At 38.2% G+C, this 23,810-nt stretch overlaps 1 protein-coding gene across 7 annotated transcripts; it reads left to right on the top strand.

The window, feature by feature from the left end:
- Positions 1 to 154: 154 nt before the first annotated feature.
- ZFAND4 (zinc finger AN1-type containing 4) lies at positions 155 to 20,424 on the top strand. Of its 7 annotated transcripts, none has more exons than XM_030275997.4 (11): positions 173 to 310; positions 968 to 1,270; positions 2,259 to 2,381; positions 8,395 to 8,470; positions 8,556 to 8,623; positions 9,157 to 9,343; positions 13,227 to 13,374; positions 14,209 to 15,387; positions 15,998 to 16,052; positions 17,402 to 17,516; positions 19,528 to 20,424. In XM_030275997.4, exons 2-11 carry the CDS (start codon positions 1,087 to 1,089, stop codon positions 19,661 to 19,663), a joined length of 2,271 nt encoding a protein of 756 aa, XP_030131857.4. In that variant the 5' UTR covers positions 173 to 310; positions 968 to 1,086; the 3' UTR covers positions 19,664 to 20,424. The 7 variants fall into 7 exon arrangements, with proteins under 7 accessions (XP_072787150.1, XP_030131857.4, XP_030131854.4 ...); XM_030275994.4 differs by having other exon boundaries at positions 17,399 to 17,516; XM_030275995.4 differs by having other exon boundaries at positions 183 to 315; positions 17,399 to 17,516.
- The last annotated feature ends 3,386 nt before the right edge of the window (positions 20,425 to 23,810 follow it).

Genomic DNA, 23,810 nt, shown 5'->3' with positions numbered 1-23,810 from the left:
CGCTGCCGCCCCGCCTCCTAACGACCACAACAAGCGGCCCGGCGGGCGCCGCCCCTGAGGCGCAGCAAGCCCCGCCCCCTGCGGGCGCTGATTGGCCGAGGTTCGTGAGAGCGGCCTTCCCATTGGCCCGCGGGAGGCGCTGTCACAGGGCGGGGAGCGCGGGGGCTGCCGGACGGCACCTCCCAGTGCTGCCCCCGGCGGCTCGGGCTGCGCTCCCGGTCCGCGCGTCCCGCCGGGCCGGGCCGGCTCCGGCAGCTGCGGCGGGGGGACAGGGACCGTGTCTCCCCCCGAGCGGGCCCGGCGGCGGCAGGTGAGGTGAGGTGAGACCCCACCGTCGCTCGGCGGGTTCCGGGCCCTCTGGAGCGCCGCTCCTGCGGGTACCGTGCGGCGGCGGGCAGGGGGCCGCGCTCCGCCGGCGAGGCTCGCGGCCCGGCAGGAAGCGGGGCCGGGGCGGCGGTGGCGGGGCCCGCGGCCAGCCCGGGGAGCGGGGCCGTGGCGGGGACGGGGCGGCTGCTCGCCGTCCTTTGTTCGCGGGCGCTCCGCTGGGCTGCCGGGCTCCGGCCCCCGCTCCGCTGCGGCCATGGACGCCGCTGCCGGGAGCACGGCTGAGCTGCCTCCTCCAACTGCCTTTCCCAAGCCCGCAGCAGTCCCCGCTCTTAACGCCGTTCTGGAGTTTTTCTCTTGCTCTGACACTGCGGAGGGCTCAGCTCTTGTCAGGAGGCATTGGGCGTCTGGTTGTCATGTCGCTTGTGGAAACAAAAATAACAAAGGTAGTAGGTTGCGTCTGGAATGCTGACTGGGACTAGAGCCCTAAAACTACAACATTGGTAATAAAATTTGTGGTTATCTTGCCCTACCTTGGTAATAACTTCATGTTTCTTAACAACCGTTTTACACAAAATTAATTTAAATTCTCTTTAGCATGTATGTTTAGATGTTGTCAGAACTATATTTGTTTGCTTTATAGGTGAAAAATCCTAAAGATGAACAGCAGTGCACTACACATGTCTTCAAAGCTGCCTTGGCTAGAAGTGGAATGTAGTTTCCTGACAGATCTTCTTACAAGGAAGTTGTAAATCCGTTCTAATGGCCAACAAGAAAGAGCCTCCTTTTTTTAATAAAGATAATATGGGACCATTTCACTACAAACTTCCTTTCTATGAAACTATGGAGCTCTTCATTGAAACGCTCACAGGAACCTGCTTTGAACTGCGAGTGTCCCCCTTTGAAACAGTTATTTCTGTGAAAGCTAAAATTCAAAGACTGGAAGGTACTATTCTCTCTTATTTCAATGTAAACTTTATAACTTTAGAGGAAGTCATGTTTTAAAAAGCATAATTACTAAAATAAAACCAGAAAACTTAAATGTCATGGGTAGCAATATGTATAAAAACTCAGTGCATAGGTTTAATTGAAGCTGAGTAGTTTTTCTTTGTGTTTTCTATAAGTTCATGGCTTAGGCTTCACTGCAATTGGTATGTTTGCTCTTCTGGTGTGTTGGTTGTTTTTTTGGTTTTTTTTTTCTATGTACAGTTATTAAGGTCAGTTGTAAAAAGTTTGTGGATTCTCTGACTCAGGTTGTTTGTTAACTAGCAAGGTTATAAATTTGAGGCATGCAATATATGTATATTGTAACTGAGCATACTTTAGATTTGCCACTGTGTTTGCTGCTGATTAGGTTAGTCAGTTTATGTTTTTTTTATGATACTGCAGTCACAAGAGTAACTGCAATGAAGGCAAATCCCAAAGGCAGCTTTAAGTTACTGATTTGAATTTTGTTTAGATGAGTGATCTTTTGCTGGTAGACATCTGGCTGGGTGTTGCTTTGTCTTAAAGGGATAAACTTGACACGCTTTGCAAAGTGAAAATCTCCTTTAAGTTATGAGGCCAGTACTGATGCTAATGCAAGAAGAATGAGTGTAGGTTAGTCCCCTCTTACCTCTTTTGCACTAGGTGAGGGTGAGCTTGTATGAAAGAATGTGATTTGAAATATTTATATATTCATAGTTAGAAGTATTGCATCCTCTGTCTTCTTTCACTTTGGAGGGGTTAAAGAACAGTACAGCTGCAGAAGCTGAGAGTATCAGAGTTGCTAATTTTAAGACGAGGGATCCTCTCCTTCCTTAGTATACATGTATGTGTTTTTCGTCCTTCTGTCTGTGTGGAACCCGTCCTCTGAGAGACATAACATAATGCTGTAGACTGGAATCTAAGATACTCTCCTCCTCTTATGGAAATCTGCTCTGGTGGATGGAAAGAAGCCCAGACAGCTGGCACAAATCTTAAAGCACACAAGCATTGCAGCAACAGAGAGGACTATTTACTGGAAAGATGCACACAGCAGAAGCTCCACTGTGCAGATGACCGGATCTTACATCCGTGTAGGTACAGCAGTGCAGCTCTGGGGGGGGGGGGGTGTTGTTTGCTGTGGACAAGGCCGTAATTAATCAAAAGTCAGATAATGTGTCAAGATGCTCCTGGAGGCTAGAGGTGAAACAAGAAAAGGAAAGGGGTTTTCCTACCTATAATTGAATACAGGTGTAGAGACATGGGTGGAATGCTGACTGAGAGTGGATGAAAAGGTAGCATAGGTAGTAGAGAAGAGAAGAAGGCAGGCTATCTGGGCAGTATCAATGGTGCTTTAAATGATGCATTAAGAGATCAGTGGGAGGTGTGAGGAAGAGGGATTTGAATTCCTTGTAGTCCAAAATGTGAGACTGTGAATAGCCATACTCAGTTACACCTACAGCTTACAAAAGTAGCCTCATTTCTTATTAGAAGAACGGCTCAGTAATTAAGTTACAATAATGCTTATCTGGAATTTCGTTTGCATGTTGTAGTTTATATGATGGTAAAGTAATTATGGCTTGGCTGCCTTCTGTATTGAATTAATAATAAGTAAATTTCATTAAACATGGAAGATGAGTTCACTGGTGCTTATCATTGAATTGTCAGCAGTCAGTTAAAATACTTTGGTACTCCATAGCAGAGTTAGAATAAATGTACTGTTCTGATTAATGCTTTATGGGAGGCAGAATCAAAACAAATGGATCAGTTATGTGTGGACGAAACAGATACACAATGACAAATTAAAAAATTTTATGTTGCATTTGGGTTTGCTATTGCAAGTAAAATAATAATTAACAAATTTTCAGTGACGAAGTTCCTATTATATTGCAGAAGTTCAAGCAGTAAATCACCCAGATGGAGCAAAAATTCAGAAGTAATTTTGTTGTGATTTAGCATAGGAAGGAGAAAGCTTACATCTGTTCCTGCTGCAGGTTTTCACTTTTTATTATTGTATCATGTCAGCTCTTGGGGGATGTGAATCTCTCTTATTTAAGCTGCACTTCTGGTTGGAGAATGCCTCCTACAGTTCTGGAAGACTACATTAGGACCCTGTTGTGCGTATTTTCTACATTTGGATGTTGAGGATAATAGTATATAAGCAAAAAAAAAAAAAGAGATGTTTTGAAAAAGTGAGCTGAGACCTGAAAGCTCCAAGAAAAAAATCTAGAATTCTGTCAGAAGTTAACAAATAATTGAAATATTATCAATGGCTCTAATTGTAGGCTAATAATAAAATTAAAACAAGACAAATTGATCTTTGTCAACAGCTGGAAAATCAATAGCTGTAGACTGTCTTCAGCATAATAAAAAAGCATAATATGGATGGCATGTTAGGAATTTTGTCTGCTTCAGATACTGTTTGTCATTCTTGATGCCTGCTAGTGATCTGATATGGAAAGGCTTTGTTTAGACAGCTGTACTAGACTTTGGTACCTTACTAAGAAAGAGCTCCATGTTTCCAGCTATGTGCTTTCAGTGATTTTAGTCAGTAAAGAATATACCTAAAACTTACAGGTATTAATGCATCTGAAATTTCAGTGCAAGTCTTGTAATCATAAATTTAAATTATACGATATCTGATGTGTGTTTGGATCAGATCCAGGCATTTGTCCTGAGATATGTCCTATGTGAAGTAAGCAGGAGATTTGTTATAGTGTTGATTTTGGAGCCCCAGGGGTAAATCACTCCTAGTCTCAGATTCACTGACTGAGCCCTTTAAAATGGTTCACCTGGGAAGAAATAGCTCCCTTTGTCTCTACTGGTGGCATAAAAGTTGTAATACACACACAGTGCTGCTAGCAGTGCTACCTACTCCATTGGTTTTACTTGTTAATCTGTGTTGATGGACATGGATAGGATGATATCTGAATTTCAAGGTGGCATGGAAGACTGAGCTTTAACATGGGTAGTGCTTAAAAAATCAACGTTTCATTGAAAGACGAAGTAATGGGGTTTTTAAACTGAGCTCTCTTTGCTTTCTCCATTGCACAAGTCCTTGTAGCTGCTGGGATGGACAGAGTTTAGTATTCATTTGGAAACACCAATTATTGCAGTGTTTTATGGACAGAGCATTTGGGTAGCAATTTGTAGCAGTGGTTAATTAATCTGTGAAATAACTATAGGTAATAACTGTAATGTTTGTTGGGAAAGATAGGATTGAGTCTCAAGGGAGGAGGTGGGCTTTGGATTTGGTAGTGGTGGTATTATTGTTGTTAGCTTGCAGGAATTAATTTGAATTCTTTGGTATGGAATGTTAGGGTATTCATTTATGTAGTTAGCTTTAAAATAAAAACCAACTTGTTCATGGTTTGTTAGGTGAGTACTTGCAACTGATTTTTATGATCTATGTATGTGGAAACATTGACCTTTTTAGATGAAAATTTAGATGTTCTCTTTTGCTTGTATTATTGTAAAGGGGGAGATGAGAACTAGCTTTCAGAGCACATCTTGATTTCAGTGTTCAGTAGGTGTTCCCTTGTGTTCAGCAGGGGAAGACAGATGCAGCAGTAATTTTGTTGTGTATGTGTGTACTCAGTTCATCGTGTGAGTTATTTTCCTTTAGTCTTTTTGCTGTCATTATTTTGCTGCCTGTGTATGTTTATGTGTGAAACTGCCTGCCAGCAGCTTCAAATTAAATAAAAGAAACTAGAAGAATGTCAAGCAGACTTCATATGGATGTTGTAATTTCTTTTAATATTCTGTGAATTCAGAGTATGTCATAGTGATATTTATTACTATTTTCCTTAGAGAAAATAGCTGTACTTCTGCCAGGGCTGGAGTACGTGGATTGCACAAGTGTCATGAATTTTTAATGGAACTAATCCTGCTTTTTTCTGTTTGCTACTTTTCCCCTACATCTTCTATTTGCTTTATGATTTGCCTGTTTACTGTGCTGATAGAGAAGTTCATGAAGCATTTTTTAAGCTTGTGCCTTGTCTGAGCTGGGGAAACAGTTCTGTGAGTGCAAGACTGCTCATAGTGGATGACTGCCAGAGCAGCATCTGGAGTCTGTAAAGTAAGGTCACCTTTGTCAGGAAATTTTGTTGGCCTGCATTCAGTTACTGGTGATTTGCTGTCTTTAGTCTGTTTTTAGTGAGTCCCTTCGACAGAGTAGGTCAGTACTGACTCCATTTACTCTGCCATAGTTACTGTCACTCAAGTGAAAGCTGGGAGGTTTAACAATTAGGAAAATGCTCCTGCCACTGTAAGTTGTGGGCTTTTGCTAACCTCTTACTAATGTAGCCAGTTTGTACAGGAAATAAGACTGTCAGCCCAGCCTCTCTGTAAACAGAGGCTCCATCAATTTCAACACTGAATGAAAGATAAGTGCAGTTTGAATTTTGACAGTGGTGTTTTTAAATATAGAACTTTATGCCCACAACATAAAATCAAGGGTTTTTTGAAATCTACGGGGTTTTTAATTTTTTTCCCCAGTGTCAGACTTGACAATATCAGTTTCTGTGATGAACCTACTTACCATGCCAAAAAGAAGAGTAAGGGGGGGAAGCTTAAGGCTGTATGTGATATGCTGATTCAGAGACAGGATAGGGTAGCTGCTTCTCTCCTCTCTTTCTCCCGTTTTAGTAGGTCACATTGGCAGTGCACCTGCAGCCATTTCAATAGGTAGTCTGCAGAGTCTGTCCTCCTGTAGCATCAGCTGGCCAGCTCATTGCCATTTGAACATTGAGATGTAGCTTATTGCCTTGCTTACTGCTCAGTACTGATTTGGGGCAGACCAGTGATACCATCATGTGCTGCTTATGGAGAGGGTATAGTGGTTGGGTATCTCACAGTTCTCATTATTGTTGGCAGTTGTACATTATGATCTCATGTGCAAATGTCTCCTCAAGAAATCCTTACTGTAATCCAGAAAAGGGACGACTGATGAATATTTTGCTGCCTCTGAAGCTATAAAGCACAGACTATTTCCTTAGTGTATAAATACAGAATTCTAAGAAAGCAGTATAAAAGGGAATAAGTAATAAAGATGTGTCTGTTTCCAATTACAGCAGAGTATCCTCTTTTCATCTGTTCATTTCATCAAAAATATATTGTCATTGTTGAATGAGCAAAACCATGTTTCACTCCAGTACTGACAGCTGCAAGCCAGCCTTTTTAACAAAAACTCTCTCAGTTTATCAAAGTAATTGGAAATTGCTCCTTGGAGGCTGCTGAAACCATAACAAATTCAAACAGTAATCAGATTGTTTGTAATCAGAAGAGTGCAAAACAACACAAAAAACTTTAGTGGAGACTCACTGGCTATTGCCAGCTTGTTCTTTTGCTTACACTGCTGTCTTGAAACATAACCAATAACCAGCTATTAAATAGCCAGCAGTGTAGTAGCAATTATGTTAGTCTACTGTATGAACATATTCTTCGTATAAATGTCCTGTGGACTTCAGAGGATATAAGATTCCTGTTAAGTGCAGTCAGGAGGAGTAGTGTTGGTTCGTCAGAACAGGGAAGATCTGGATATGAGCTGGGGTGAGAAGAGGAAATTGTCATCTTCTGTAAAGCCTAAAGAAAAACAATGACAGTTCCTCCAAAGTGCACTCCCCCTTCTGCACAGGGATGTCTCCTGCTTGCCTGTTAATTGTGCTTGGACTTTGATCCCCTCTTCTTCCTTGCATTGATGGGTATTGGGAGCTTTGTGCCCTTCCTCTGCCTAGCAAGGGACTACTTTGCTGATCCCTGCTACAGCTTGCTAAGCATTCTCACAAGCCTTCAAAAGCTTAGATGTTTTTGGGAACTATCTTAAAAACCCTGATCTTTGTGTTCCCCTTCTGCCAGAGGTATTTAGGGAAGTCTTACTGTGTAGCACTGCCACTTATATTTCCTTTTAAGTATCTGAACATGTAATGAATAAAAATATAAGATAACATTATTTTAATGTAACCTTTAGGAAAATACATTTATAGATTTTGTTTTTTAGTATGAGAAATAGTGTTTAGAACTTCTTGAAAAAGTAGTTCTTGATCTTTATAGATATAGATTTTAATTAACATTTGTCATGAATGTACAGTGAGATCTTAATTACCTGGGTTTCACTAGACAAATTGAGCAACTTTCTTGTGATGCTGGAGGGAAGATTTTTTTTTTTGGGGGGGGGTGTCTGAGATGTCTCATCCTTTCGTAACTGTGTTCATTTTTATTCTATCCAAAATTCAGAATGTGGTAGCATTCCAGTAAAGTATATGAAGGTCTCAAGTTGTACTTTTGTTTATTATCTTTAATGTGTATTACATCTCTATCTAACTGAGTTGACTATGCAGGCAAAAATTGTGAAGAATTTGGATTCTATTTGTATAGAACACAGATTTTTAAAAAGAACAAGTATTCAGTATGCTTACTTTCTTTTAACAAAAAATAGCCAAATCATCCCAGAACTTGAGCTGAAAGTGAATATTACTGGATATTAATAATAATATTCTGATGGCTTGAAAAAACACCCAGAAAAAGTGTTTGTAGGATGAGGTTTAATTAACTGCTATGGTACTAAACTGTACATACCAACTTTGAGGTCCCAAATCAAGCAGGGATAAGAACAGATTTGGACTTCTCACTGCTGTAATAGAGCCAGCACCAGTCACCTTAATGTGATTGTCTGTACTGTGAGTAATACAAAATACCAGTCTCTGATTAAATTATTCAGCAGTTTTGTAGGTAGAGTTTTATCCTGTTTTTCCCGTCAGTAGACATAAAGCTCTGAAGTTCAGATAACAGGAAAAAACCTCCCTTATCTGATGACTGGAAAAAGCAAGTATTCAGTAAGCCTGAAGCAGCTGAACACTTCTACACACTCTGCTGAGCCAAAAGGTTGAACTTTGTGTGAGCTAAAGCCTTCTGAAAATCTTTGGTTTTAATAACTGTATGGAGGTTGGATGTCATGGCTGAAGACTGCTCAAGTGGCTGTCCTTGTCTTGCTTCTTCTTTCTCCTGTGATCCAGTTTCAGTCTATCAGCCCCACACTCTTCAAAAATCAAAACTCCCCTGAAGTCTTCTTGCCAAGCCTTAAGTTATTTGTTTGTTTCTTTTGTTTAGGTATTCCTGTCTCTCAGCAGCACTTAATTTGGAATAATATGGAACTGAAGGATGACTATTGTTTGGATGATTATAAGTAAGTGTAGTAAAAAATTATGTTTCTAGATTGTTAGCATGAACAACAGCAAATGCTATAAAAGTTTGTTTGTTATTATTTCCAGCATTTCAGAAGGCTGCACTCTGAAGTTAGTTCTGGCTATGCGAGGTGGACCTGTTAACACCAGAAGAGGTAGGTGTTAAGGAAGTTAAAGATAGTGATTTTCATGCAACATCTTATAACTGTAAAGAGCTTCTCTTAGGTAAGCATTTTAGACAATGAGACTTCAGTTCCAAATTAATTGGAAAAATACTTAACAAAAATGGGGGATTTTTTTTCCCCATCTTCTCTTAGCGTATCAAGTGCACTTTGTTTACTCTTAAATTAACTATATTTGTCTGTACAGAATCGTCAAGTCATAAAATCAGCAATTCTTCACTTGAAGAAAAAATTATCCTGGAATGTCATTATACAAATAATTTTTAAAATATGGTCAATAAGAATCAGGCATTGCTACAGTTTATCAGACGATAAACTTGGTTATGTGGATCATCTTTACAGGAGTGAAAATGAAGAAATTCCCTTGACAATATTCACTTGGGAAAAACCTCAACATATATTCTAGCTTGGGAATTCCTGTTATTAACTGAGCTGAGCTTTCAGAGGTGATCAAAAGAACAATAATAATTCTGTGGTTTTATTTTGGTTTTTTTTTATCTTTTTAGTTCCTGTGAAAGATCCTATCAGGGAAATGGCTGAATACATGGATCCTGCTAGAGACAAGATCTGGGAGAAAGGGCCGACCAACAAACAAGTTACCTTCTTAGTGTATCGCGAAGGAGATCGCTTGAATTTCTTCCGTGTGGTTGACCGCGGTGATGGCACTTTAACACCACTGTCTGAGTCTTTAAGGTAAAGTTGGTTTTAATCTTTATATTATTCTTCAAAAGTGGGTTGCTGTGTAATTTTCAGCTGTATTTGTTGGTTTTATCAGAAGAGTATCTGGCATATTGAAAGAATTATTCCCTAAAGGCTATTAAATTGTTGTAACTTTCTAACAGCACAGGAGTGCTTTGTGGTCAGTAGTTGTTCTGATGGATCTCTTATCACTCTGTATTAATATAGTGAGATAAAAATGACTTCATACTTCAGGCAATTCTCAACATTCCAACCCTTTCTGAAAAGGAACATGTTGTAGGAGAGTCAAATCAATGCTTTATTAGATATTAAAAACTTCTTTTAAGTACTTTCTCTAACATCTTAAGGCATTTGTTTAATTTTGTAAATACATCCAGATTTTGGATGTAATTAGGCCTCAGGTTAGCTACTGTTGAGATACCAAGCTTGTGTCAATTGCTGTCAGAATCCAGTGATCTTATAATCAGAAGGACAGGTGTATCACTTTACCTACTACATTGTAGTTGTATTTGCAATTTTACAGTTTACAAAGTTTGGTAGTTTTTTTCCTAAAACTATAAAAATTGATACCTATTTAAAATGATTGCATTCTATTTTTATACTGCAGCTTTTGGGTAGGTACTTTCATCATCTCAAGAACTTCATATTTGTACAGCTCTAAGGAAAGGAGTCCCTTTTCTGGGAACTAGCTGTGTTTTCTCCAAGGCTAAGGCTCAAACTGCTTTAAGTGACTATTCTTGTTTCTGTTTGCAAAGGGAAAGCAAGAGCTTTGTGCTGGGTTTATGTTGTTTGTATTCAGAGTGATACTACTCTTAAAAATTTTTATAAAACATCCATACTTAAAAATCACTGACGGAAAGAAATACCAAAGCTGAATTCCCACATTGTTATACAGAGTAGAAAGACCTGGTGTTTGATATACAAGGAAGAGAAAAGATACAAATATTTTAGATCTGTGATTTTTCTTTCAGCCCTTGTACTCTTTCAGTAAATAGCGACATATGGTATTATTTGAAATAGGTTTAAAAAAGCATAATTGGTTAAGAACTAAGAGCCTGGCTGCTGCACTGGGCTAGATACACTTCTGGAAAGATGAGCAGACTGATGTAGTTCTTGTTCTTGCTGTTATCACTTTGTTCCTATTTAACTTCTGGCTCCATTAAACATTGAAACCCATTCACAAAGCTGGGACCGTGGATGCTATACTGTGAGTTAGTGCAAGGAGTTATCATAAGGAGCTTGAAATTTCATTTTTCATTTTCTCTGGTATCTGCCTACATGTTCAAATTTTAGTGTGTGTGTGTGTTGATTTTTTTTTTTTTTCCATTTAAAATTAGTATAGACAGTGGTCTGAAAGTTTTTGTACTTTCCCATGGACTAATCCTAATGTACAGATTTACTAGTAATTTTACTGAGATTGGCTAAACATTTCAAATGGGAAGAATAAAACACACTCATTTGGCTCTTGCAAGGTACCTGGGTAAGCCTTTCAAAGCACAGCAGCACATAGGAATGTCAAATACATTGGGCTTAAGAAATGAGCTGGTGATGATCAAGTGAATCAGTTGGATTGGAAGCCACTTGAGTTGAAAACATTCAGCTTGAGTTGTTTTTTCTGTGCTTTCTATGGGAGTTCACTTATTAGCTTTTCTAGTAAGGCAGATAGTAATTTGGAGGGGAAGGAAATCCTAATTCCTGAGTTTGTTACCATGGCTGGGTGAGACTGTGGGAAATGGAAAAAGCAGCAAAGGGAGGAGAGAATGGAAGCAAATCAGACCTTTTTGTTTGATCTTTATAGAGTAAAGCTGTGTGTCATTCTGAATACTACTGAAAACTACTAGTTTCCCATACTGACAGGTGTGTTCATATATGTGGGTATATTGGTGACTAAGCATTTTGAAGCACATGTTTATCATCCTTTTTCACACTGCTGATACCCGGAGCAGAATTCGACTGAAATTTATAAATGAGACGTTGTTTTTTATAGTTTTCCAGATAATTTTATTTTATCTGTGCTTGAGTTACTGGTTAAAACTTGACAAAAGTATAAATGCATACAGTGATCATTGTATCTCGGTTAGAAGACCATTGAAGCTGTGGTGGAGGACTGGCAGACAATGGGTGCCAAAAGGGTTTCAAAGGTAATAATTTTTGAGACATGCATTTTACAAGGAAGAGCTCTGGAATGTTGACACCTATGGACAAAGTAAATATAAAATTTACTCATTGTAAAATGGACTGAAAATATCATTAATATCAAATGTCCCTGTCCAACTTCTTTAATCTTACAATCACACTCAAGCAAACAAAAAATCCTTTTGTCACGCTTTTTTTTTTTTTTTTTTTTTTTTTTTGTGTGTGTTTTTGGCCCCTATTTGTCAGAAAATGGAACAAAAAGATAACACTTATTTTTGCATTAAAAAAAACCAAAAACCAACCAAACATGAGACATACCACTTTGACTTCTATCCTTACCTAGCAGGAAGGGACATTCAACAAATTCTTTTCAGGTGATGTAAACCTTTGTAAAGATAAAATTTTGAAATTAATTTTTTAGTGTTGGGTTTTTACCAGGAGAAATATGAATATGTAATATATATGCTGGCTGTTCCCATATGGAATTGCTCAGGTTTTGGTAAGAAATGTCTGGTCTATTTTGTTGACTCTTGGTTTGAATTTGCTGCTGTCTTGCTCTTCACACTGTCTCCCAGCTGTGCTGCCTTTGGAATTTTATTACATTTTAGGAACTGGATTTGGAGAGTCAGTGCAAAAAATGCTGGCTCTAAAAGCAGCAGAGTATTTCCAAGAATCAGGTAAGATGCCAGCTCTAATTAGTGGTGTTTTCTTTTTGGTATTGACTTCCACATGACTTATAGTTCTTCCTTGGTCTCTTCTGGAGAGTAGAAATTTAAGCTAAATCTACTAAGACATTTGTACGAACACAAGAGAATTAGGGGAATTGCCTGCTTGTCATGATTTCTAGATGCTGACAGTGTAATGGAAGAGCTAAAACTCTTTAAAATGTACTACCTACAGTGTTGAAAATGTATCAGTTTGTAATGAATTGGACGATCTTAATGGTTCTTTCATTTCACTGTCAAATGTTGAATGTGTTACTGATCGATGAGTCATTGCTTCAGAGAAAAAACAAGTGAGATGCTGATTTTTAAAACCTTGAGGTTTGGCATTCTGTTAGAATGCGGAATGGAAAAAGGAAATGTCATGCTATAAACTTCCAGTGACTACTGACTTAAATTATTTTGTCTTGGGACTAGCAATTCTAAGTATTTATTTTTTTTTTCCAAATGTGAGCCTCTTTTGAATTTTGGAAACCTAAACTGATCTTTTTTTTTTCTTTTCTTTTTTTTTTTTTTTTTTTTTTTATTTTGAAAAGGAGAAATAGAATATCACATCCACATGGGTGACCCCTCCATTTCCATTTATGGTGAGAACACCCCTCGGGATGGATAGAAATTTGGACTTTTCCTTCCATGACAGTGTCTGGTTAATTGGAAAACTGATCAGCTTGTTGTCTGAGTCACACACTTAACAGCTTTGGCCATATCTTCAGGAGACATTTGTGGAACTGGATATCCCCTCTGTGGGGAAAATATATAGTGAGTGTGAACCAACTGTATATGATATAACGACTTCCCAGAAGCGTGGCTGTGTGCAGATTTCAGCAACATCATTTTGCCCTAATAAGGGGTGCTTATGTGGATAAATGGATTTGAAATATCGTTGCATACAGTTTTACATAATGTTTTGTCAACAGATAACTACGGATATGACTTCCTAGTTGTGAGAATACTCTACATTGAAAATGTAATTAATTTACTTCATAAGAGGATGAATACAAGCTTTCTTTTATTTTCAGTGGTGGTTCAGTTTATAATATATATGCTGATGATGAAGATGAGACAGAGGCATCACCTTCTGGCCAACAGATTCTTGAGAATTCAATTACTATGAACAAAATGAAACTGCTCAAGGCAAAGATGGAGAACATGAATCTGAGTAAAAAGGTGAAATTGTGATTTTAATTTTTTCTGTCATAAAATGGCATGGGCTTTCCTTGTGCTGCCTTTTCTAAAAAGTAGATCAGATTCTCTGCCATATTGGGAAATCAAGTTATAATGGATAGATGATTTCTCAACTATTGGTTATGTAAATAGTATTGTATAAACATTCTGCTGAAGGGCATTGGCATTCCTTGGACCTACCTGCCTTCATTCAAAGAATTCATTACTAGTCCTGGATTTATTTGCAAGGGTAGATTTTTTGGGTAGGTGGGTGGATTTTGTGGGTTTTTTTGTTTGGATTTTTTTCATCCAATACTTTTAAATAGCATTGTTTTGCAGTATTGCTCTGGTAAAAGTCAGTGTTTCTCTTAAAATGAAATTTCATTAGATATACTGTAACTGAAAAGCCTATAAAGTGAAATATGGGAATGATACTATCTTGATAATAAAACATTAAACTGGTGCTCGCATGTGACTAGGTTACCTAAATGTAACACGAAGAGATGATGCTTCCTTACATTTTTTGTTGTGTTCGAGACCTGAAGCTCCTCTGGATAATTTGATGGCATTCTGGCTTCTTTTTTCTGTTTCTCTGATATATCACTTATTTATTGAAAACATTTCCTGATTATAATCTTTGATTTTATTACTCAGATGTTGGGGTGAAGTCTTGATGGCTAGTAACGTACGAGGGAGTAGAAAGAAGGATCTGGCCTTACACTGTCTGAATTCTCAGAATATTATTTCAGTCAGGTCTTTGGAGTGCAACTGGAATTCAAATACTAATTGTTGTTGTATCTGTGATTTTTGACTTTGGTTGGGCTTTTTTTTTAATAGCCTAAGAAAACTGTCAAGGTGAAGCCTCGCCCTCCCATGACTCCTCGACCATCGAGTGGCTCAGTGGCTGCTGCCCGTCACCGCTTTCTCAGAGTGCTGCCCCACATCGGACAGTCGTGCCTACCTCCTCCTGGGAATTTGCATCAGTCAGAATCTCCCCAAAATGCGCTTTCTGCACTGGCTACTTTGGCCACTGCTGGTAGAACAATGCCATCCACAGCTAATCACTTCCTTAAGGAAGATGACACTTGGCAGAGCAGCTCTTGGTCTCAGCCAGTCAATAGCATCAGGTTACCACCAAAAATATCTCGTGTTGAACTAGAAAATGCAATGCTACCTACAAATAGTATTCTGACTCCTGTTTCATCCCTGCCTGCAAATTCAGAAAAAGCACCTGAAAATGCGACCTCAGCAAGTGAGGAGGATGCTGTTTTGTTTCCAAATCTAACGAACGTGGAACTATATGGAAGAGAAGAAGAACATCTACCTGAACCAGATACTTTTGCTTTTTTAGCAGAAGGAAGTACTGCTGAACAATGTAGTGAGATATATGACATAGGAAATGTGAACCCAGAGCTTGAACTGCCTGATGGAGACAAAGATTCTGAGGTTGTAGAGCAGCATAGAAAACCTATTGGCAAAGTGCTGAGCACTGCAGCAATGGAGACTGGTCTTCTCAGTACTCGTGAATTAAGTCCTCAGAAAAATCTGCTTTTGTCTCCCCTGCGGTATTCAGCGCAAGTGGCACGTCACAGTACCCTGAAACCACAAGCACAGCCCAGATGCTTTGAGGCTGGTAACTTGAGGTCTACGGCCTCCCCAGACGTGCTTCGATCTGTGGAAGTACGCAGTATAGCAGACTCCTCTTTTTCTAGGACCACTCGATTTTGTAGTGTGAAAGTAGAGCCACTTGGCAAAAGACCTGATGTCATTTCTAAAGCAGAGGCTAGTGACATCACAGATGTGGCTAGCAAGGCATCCAAAGAACCTGCGAGTTCTGTAAGTAACTTAGGATTTCTGGCTTCATTGGCCCGAAGCACAAACAGGGAAAGTTTACAGAGTTCCTGTGGGACTGACAGGTTTCGGACTTCTGGTATTGCACTACCTACAAGCCTGCAGCATTTTCAGGAAGAAAGCTTTAGGAAAACTTCTCCAAATGAAGCTGCGGAATATATTCTAGTGAGTATACACATGTCCAAAGAAATCAGTTTTCCTGTTTTTGTGATACTGATGTTACAAAACTACTGTGGATGTGTGTTTTTGTGTCTTGTCAGGAGAGGCAGATGGACTGTGGGAGGAGTATTTAAATGCCTGATTGTCTTAAACTGTTTTCTGAATGGCTGATGGTATCTAAACTGCCTGTTTATCTAAACAAGTCCTAGAAGTAATTTTTCATTAAGATTAAAGTGGTTGTTCAGTTCACAACTGAAATTATGAGTTACTGTAGTGATAGTTATGAGTGTGTGTGTCATCTGGCTTTTGCTTCTCACTAATTGTCATTTGCTCCAAAGTGTGCCCAGTGACTGGCACCATGTATGCCAAGCTTCTGCTCTCTAATGTACTTTGTTGTTTCGGTGTATTTTGAAATGTGGGGAGATTTATTAAATAGCCATTGAGGGTAAGGCTTTATGTTCCAGAATTGTAACTTTGTGTGCAGAAGTTGTCTTGGACTCTTTGTGGTTAGATTGATAAAACATTGATATCAAATAAGCTGATAGCAGACTACCTACATTTCCATTTAACTTCCATCTGCTAGTAATTTCCTTGTGGATTTTTTTTTTTTTTTTAGTCTGCACATGGGCTTGGAATGAATGGAAGTATGGCAGCTGTAGGGAAAAGAGTAGGTAAGTAAAATATCATAATTAAAAATGACTCTTTCATCTTTCCTGATACATCACACATACAGAGGACAAAAATAATTTGTCTTTGTAAGGCATAACTTCTAGAGTCCTTGCTGTATTACACTTCTATATCATGGTTAATCTTTTAATATTTTAAGCAATTCTTAAACAAGGAGATGGCATCCAGATCTTAGATGGATTATACCTGCAACTCTTCCTTAGCTTTTTTAATACTTAGTGAATCCTGCACATCATCTGTAGATCTAAATGTGAGTGTCTGTGCTGAAGTTTCCAAATTATCAGTTCTGTCAATACTTCTGTGAACGCTTCTGAAATTGTGTGCTTTTAGATGATGAAATTGTTAGCATGGACAAATGTTGCTTGGAAATGTCAATGCTAAATAGGAATGGGGTGGGAGTGGTTGGTAGTGATGATGGGTGAAGTGTAGTGACCGCCTGGTGCTACTATTGAGTGTAGTCTGCTGCATTTCAACTAAGAAGTGACTGTTGGGATTAAAGGTGTGCTGGCCAAAAAATACTTGGGAATTCATGAGATAACTTTTTGGTAACATCTTGACAATATAGCAGTAGAAACACTAAAAGAATGTTTGAGAGGATGCATTGCTCCAGAATGTGGGAAATGTGCTTAAGCAAGTTGTGGAGAAAGAACTTACTTCCACAGAGGGAAACGGGGGGAGAAGAAGAAAGGAGAAGCCTTTTTTTTATGTGATCTCCAGTTAATAAAGCATCAGCCAAGAATTACATGTCAAAAAGTAAAAATAAAGTAAATTTTTAAGTGTAGAAATTTTACAAACATCTGCAAAGTGCCTAATGTAACCATATAGCTAACTAGAGGCCTGTAGTCTAATAATATACTTTTCTTGGAATTATAGAGTACCAGCAAGATTTTAAAATGTTGCAGTACTTATTTGGCAAACCCGTATACTAAATATATTGCATGTTAGGTACTGGATTGCCCAGTTGATTCTTTGTAAAGCCACTGTGCACAGTGCTTTCCCAGTGACACTCTGTGTTCATTTTACACCTGGGAAGACCATTAAGAGATGTGTTTCTTGATTTGTTCTGTAAATTCTTGCTTACGTGAACTTTTAAGTGGTGTTCAAAATAACAGTTCTGTGCATTGTGATGCCTCTTCCAAAGGTGTTCATAGGCTTGAATTGTGTTTCCCGTTTTGGCTTTCAGGGTTTATTTTTCCCTTCTCCTTTTAGACATTGGGGTTCTCACCTGAAGTATTCTAAGAAATGCAAAATAATCTGTGTTTCAAAAGATAACATTTAACTAGTTTGTGAGTAAGTTAAAATGTTTTTCCCGCCCTTCTATTTCTGAAAGCAGGTGAAGCAACCCATCTTCCACCTGTGAATGGCTTAATTCAAGCAAAAAAGAAAATTTCAAAGCACTGCTTTCTTTGTGGCAAGAAAACTGGATTGGCAACCAGCTATGAGTGCAGGTAGGCTGAGTATATAACCAGCTGTTACTTAAAATTGATAGCTGAGTTAACAAAAAAACTTTCTTTGCTGCATGGTATTCCTTAAGCATAGCAAATAAAAAGGCAACCTTCAAAAAAGTTGCAATTCTCAGTTCAGCAAAACTGCAGCAAAACTGCAGCAAAACTGCAGCAAAACTCGGGAATGTTGCCCCTCTTCTGCTCTTGAGGTGTATGTTCTCCTGGGAAGGTCAAGAAATAGAAGGTAACAGAATGGAAGATACCAGAAATTAACAAGATAACAAAAAACAATGACACTTCATACTGGTGGGAGAAGAACTTGCTACAGATACATGTTCTGTGAAGTTTCTCATCAGTAATGATACCTTTAAAACTTGAGGAAAAAGCATGTTTGGTGTAGACATTTAGAGCATCTCCAACACAGAACACCAGAGTGCTGATCCCCCAGATCATTACTTCTAGACAACACTGTGAGACCTGGTGCTTGGTGGTGGTCTTCGGAAACTGTAAAAAAAAAAAAAAAAAAAAATCCCCAGACAAACAAAAAAAAACTCCAAACAGATGAAAAAACCCGAACAACAGGAAAAAAACCCAGCTCTCTCTGTTAATCTTAGTTTTCCCCAAAAGTATTTTATTTTTTTTCCACAAGATATTTTTTTTCTAAGTATAGTTTCCTATGGGCTAGTCAGTGTTGGGAACTGCTGCACTTTGAGGGGTGCATTTGGAGCTGATCTTGGTTCATGCCAACAACAGCAAAGTGAAAAAGAGCTTCTGCCATTGGGGAATCATATAGAGAATTTCAGGGTGAGGAAGTGTCTCCTTACTGAATCTTCAGTCTCTGATTTTGAAACAGTTTTGGACACTGCTCACTTTCCTGATGAGCAAATAGCTGCAAGCTCTTCTAAAAGTAACTAAGCAGCATACTTAAGGTTAAAAATGAAGGGGGTAATGGCTCATCTCCAAGAATAGCATTTGTTTTTGTTTCAAAAGGAGCAACCATAGCACTTCTAGTAGAAAGCAAGGTAAACTAAATAGAGAATACAGTCATATGAGAAAAGTTGTGATTATGGGACCAAGAACCGAAGAAAAGCAAATCTATTTCCAGGCACACAGAGCCTCAGGTACAGCTGCAGTGTTTATTATGAACCCAGATACATAAATAAATAGGGGATTATAATGTAATAGTTTGATGGGTAATGCTTAATCCATTTCAACAGAATTCTGATTTTGAGTGGTGTCAGTGTTTTACTGTCAAGAAGCATCTCTATCAAATAATCAAGCAACAGGACACCCGTATGGGTCTCCAAATAAAGCACTTTTGATCACATACAACATCCAAAGTATACTTTTCTCCTGGTAAGACTCTTAGCTGCAGAACTGTCAAGTTTGAAGCAAAAATCCTGATCTTAACTCATCAAAATTGCAATTGATACTGGGTAGATGAATGCTTTTGAAGTCCTCCAGGAAGTTATGTTCCCTCTAGTTTGTCTGATGTCTTAACAGCTGACTAAATCTGTATTTATTAATCTTAAATGGCTAATCTGAGTTTATGCCAGGCAGAAGTTGAGCTGAAAACAACTGTTGTGATTGTCTGAGTGACGATGTGATTTTGAATTGAAATGCATTATATGGATTTCACCTGAGGGAATTGCTGTCCATGGTTTTGTCCTCTGAATTCTACCGACTAATATTGTGTGAGGTCCTTAAAAAAGAAAGAAGGTAAAACAAAGCTCATAATTTTTAATTTATAAGTGTGTTTGATCTATATTAGCTGGTTCCTGGAGTACTGATCTTGCTTATCTTCCCAGCTGAAGAGACTGTTGGGTCAAAACTAAAACATTCAGTGTGAAAAATGTCATTCTGTGTACCCCACCAGTTAATTTTATCCGTCAAGGATGTTAACTATTCAAACAGCTCTGTCATTTAAGACATGATTAAGGAAAATGACTCCCAGCATGTCAGAGCATCAAAAGCTTTGAAAAGCTTGTAACTTGTAATATTCTTGATTCTTCAGATGTGGAAACAACTTCTGTGCAACACACCGCTATGCAGAAACTCACACTTGCACCTACGACTACAAGAGTGCGGGACGGAGGTATTTACAGGAGACCAACCCCATTATTAGTGCACCAAAGCTTCCCAAAATTTGACATGGCTGTGCTGCATGTGGCCACTCTGCTGTTGAAGAATTGTATTGAATTGAGAGAAGCACTTGCTTAAACTGCATAATTTTGCCATGCCATGCTCCGTATTTAAAGATTTGCCAAGTAACAAAAGCACATGAGGATGCATCGAAGAATAATGTGAACACTACTGCAGTTAAAACTTTTCTTCTTGAGTGAATGAAAGGTTAAAAATTAGTTTCTGAAAACCTACACTATGATTTAACTGTTACTGCACGTGTTGTGTTTTACATTTGGAAAAGCTATTTCACTAGACAAGTCTTTAAAGATGCACTTTACTAACTTTACTGTATAACCAGAGTTGAGGGGGTGTTGTAATGAGGGTGTCACGTAATGTCTTCTGTACTCTTGTTTTTGTCCATTGTGTGGTATCTTCTAAGTTATTTCACTAGAAAGATCCTCCTCCCTCCCCTTTCTTCAAACAGCCTGTTTTGAGATTTTTAGGGGATAGTGTGTTCCACCCCCTGTTTCATTCTGATTGATATTCGTACATTGTGTGTCCATTCTGAAAATTACATATCATCTTAATCACATTTTCTTAAAATAATGCTGTTTATATGACAAGTTTGTTTTTAAATAGAAGGTTCCCTGTTTGTTGCCATTAAATATAAGAAACAACTTATTTTAACTTTTTTTGTAATCCTAGATTTTTTTAAGACTTCACAACTTGCTTTGTTAAGATGTTGAATGCTGTTACTGGAAGAAATTCTAATAAATATTAAATTTTATTTTTGTTTATGCTGTCATAAATGCACAAAATAACTTCCCTCTTACAGTGTGTTCCTAAATTAAAAGCTGGGCTCTGTTGGGAGGGTTTTTTTTTTTTTCTTTTTTTTGTTTTTTTGCACAAGCACTGGCTCACAGCTGTTCATACTGAAGGTGATGGGAGGAATTCCCACCGGCTTCATTAGGAATAGTGTGACCAACACTGTATGCTTTAAATAAACCCGAAGTCTTACAGGTGTACTAGCAAAGGAATGAGACACTTCTAATGATTATGTAGCCTCTGCAAAAACTGCTTTTGGAGGAATATACCTACTAAAATACTTTCTTCTTTCATTCCTTTAATGCTTGTGAAAGATTTTATAAACCTAAGTTGCATGAAGTGTTCCAATATAAAGAGATTAATAAAAAACCTACAACAAACCACCAAAACAAAATAAATCTCCCACATTGTATCTAGGTAATCAAATGTCATTGTCCCTGTCTTGTCAAAGTCCTCAGCTACTTAGTTGGTTGTGGTAGTAAAATGATCTGTGCTGCATTCCAGTCAAAGGGTAGGAGCTGTATGAGAATGACAGTCAAAAGGTGGATAAAAAAGAAGAAAGATGATCACTGAAAGAGGGAGAAGTAACTTGAAGAATCTCATCCTTGAAGGAAATCCATTTTGCATAGTCCACTTCAAACTTCTTAAATCTGAAGTTTTCAGAGTGATGAGCTTGGAAAAAAATGTTTGCAATCATTCTTTTGGGCATTGATAAGATAAAAATGTCATTCCATGTGTGTGACTTCTGTTCTTGTTGTTGCTGGAGGAAGTTCCCCTGATACGACAAACGTGTTGTGACTGAGCCACGCTACGTACCATGAACTGCCTGGAGGTTTTTTTTCATCTCTAGCATGGGACAGTGTTTGATGCCAAAGGAAAAGAATAAGGAAAGTGACAAATACACAGGTGTTTTCGCAACAATGACACACAGCTCAGCAACATTCTAAAGATGGAGGTATTGCACTTTTTGTAGGTACAGTAGGGATTTGGTAAGAAGTGGAATTAAAGTACTGTGGTCTGTGATCACTTCATCTGATTTTGCATAAGTATAATTGTCAGGAAATTGTTTTGCAGTCTATTGGAATAGCCATACTCAAATTTTAGTACAGCTACTTAAGAGATATGTGGTAGGAAGTCTCAGAGTCACATCTCAATTTTGACTCTCCCTTTCTGCATAAGTATAATGAAGTGCACAACAATGCTTTTTTGGAATAATCTAATTTTCCTGTGTATAGCTTCTTATAATTTTTATTATACCTCATTTTAATTATACTTAATACCAATACTTCTTGTTCAGAACTCCACTGGTTTTCTTCCCATAAAGTGTGGGAATTATTTAATTTTCAGCCAGTAGTACAGCCGCAAGAGCACTTTAATTTGAAATTAACTGTTTCAGTCATTAATTCAGACGCTATTGGCCTTTACCAAGTCCTGTGTTAGTTTCTGTTATGGATTAATTATTGTTTACTGTGTAAACTTCACATAAATGGTTTGGGGTTTGAGTATTAGTGTACCATGTTGCTATGCATCTGCTGAACACAAATGTTTAGCTTTTCTGTGTTCATGTAATTAGATTATTGTATTATAAAGAGTTTACATACTGGAAGTTGAACAGTTAATTTGGTGTGTGATCTTCTTACCTTCCTGCCAAATTTTTTTGCTTGTTTCTTTTATGCTTGAGGACTTATGAGGCAAAACCTGGCTAGTCTCTTATTGAATGATCTCCAGGATTCTTGTGTCAAATTGATAGGCACCACAGAGGTGTCAGAAATGTTTTTGGATCTTGTATTAAATACTTCTTTCTCTGGAATGAATCTCTAGAAGCTCATGTTGACAAAAATCTGTCTGCTTGCAATTTCTGTCTATTCAGTTTGCAGTCCCCTGGGATGTAATTGCAGTGATGCCTTCTGCTAACAGTCGTCAGTTGTAGACAAGGCCAGAATTGTTAATTCATACTACAAAATACAAATTTTTTTTTTTAGTTTTTTTTTTATATAATTAATTAGACACTTTGCTTTCTTTTCAAGTACTCCCAGCTTTCATAATGGGGCACCATCTTTTGGGTGTAAATTGTGGATTTGGCATTGCTTCTGCATGTAGGGAGTTGCTTCCACCTGCAGCTTTTGTGTTGGGTCACGTTTTTCCAATCTTTATGTAAATCAAGTTAATATTGGGATGCATTTGACAGTTTTTCTGGTATTTACATTAGCACTGAGTCACAGCTGCTTACGTGAGAATATTTATGTAGCTGAGAACCACATCTGGAAGCGTAATCCACTCCTTCGTGCATAACTTCTACATAGGGACAGTGTGGAAGATTTTTCTGGCTTTCTTTCATTTGCTTTGTGTGTGAAGCTGCAGAAAAGCAACACCAGGGGGCGGCAGAGGCATTTTAAAATGGCAAAAAGTTTTGTTTATGACCCTTACTCAGCCCACTCTGAACAGACGTAAGGAGGTAAGCAACAGGGTACATTCCTTTTCCTAATTCCAAAGGGTTTTAAAAAATCAGAATGGATGAGTACCTCAAAAACTTGTTTCTTCACTGGGTTTCATGATACAATCTTAATGTATTGAAGACCAGACAGCCCTCCTCTCTTCCTTCCCACTAACCCTGCAAGGGTGGATTTCAGATATGTCTGTTAGCCAAGCTATGTTGGATGGTATGTTTAGCTATGTTTACCAGATATGTCTGGTTAAAATACAGCATGTCCCCATAATTTCTTACTTTAAAAAGACAAGTGTTTCTGTTTTTTTCTTATGGATACAGAATGAGGATATGAAATTATAAATTCAGTGGTGTGTGAGGAATGTATGCTAGTAACTGCTAACATGACCACTCCTTACTGTCTGTCTTGCCTAGCCTTGCAATTCAAAAAGCTTCACAGTTTGTCAGTGGCATAAATTTATTTCTAAACCACATTTTAAGGCTGTTTCAATCCTTTTTAATCCAATCTTCACAAAGACTGATTACTATGTACCATATATATAGGAAGTGTATATATAGGTCCATAAGAATTATATTCTAATCACATCTGGATGGTGAATTATTGCTGAAATTAGGTGTTCTGCCCAGCACCAGAAATACAAAACAGTACCTAATCACAAAAATAGTATTGTTTACATGGTATGTGTTAATGAGCAGAAAATGGCATTAAGAGTGTTAATGAGCAGGAAATGAAAACACTGAAATTTTCTAAAAGGAAAAGTCTGGGGTTTTGAAATACCCTCTCTTCTTTCTCTCTGTGTGAAAGGTTTTTTAGCAAATGCATATGATTTATTATAAAGTGAATAATCTTTTCTCTCTCCCTTCTATCCATAAACTTTATGTGCAGACAGTATCTTTTTTTT

Source organism: Taeniopygia guttata, chromosome 6 (genome assembly GCF_048771995.1).
Source record: "Taeniopygia guttata chromosome 6, bTaeGut7.mat, whole genome shotgun sequence".
NCBI lineage: Eukaryota > Metazoa > Chordata > Aves > Passeriformes > Estrildidae > Taeniopygia > Taeniopygia guttata.
This window is presented reverse-complemented; position numbering and strand designations above follow the sequence as displayed.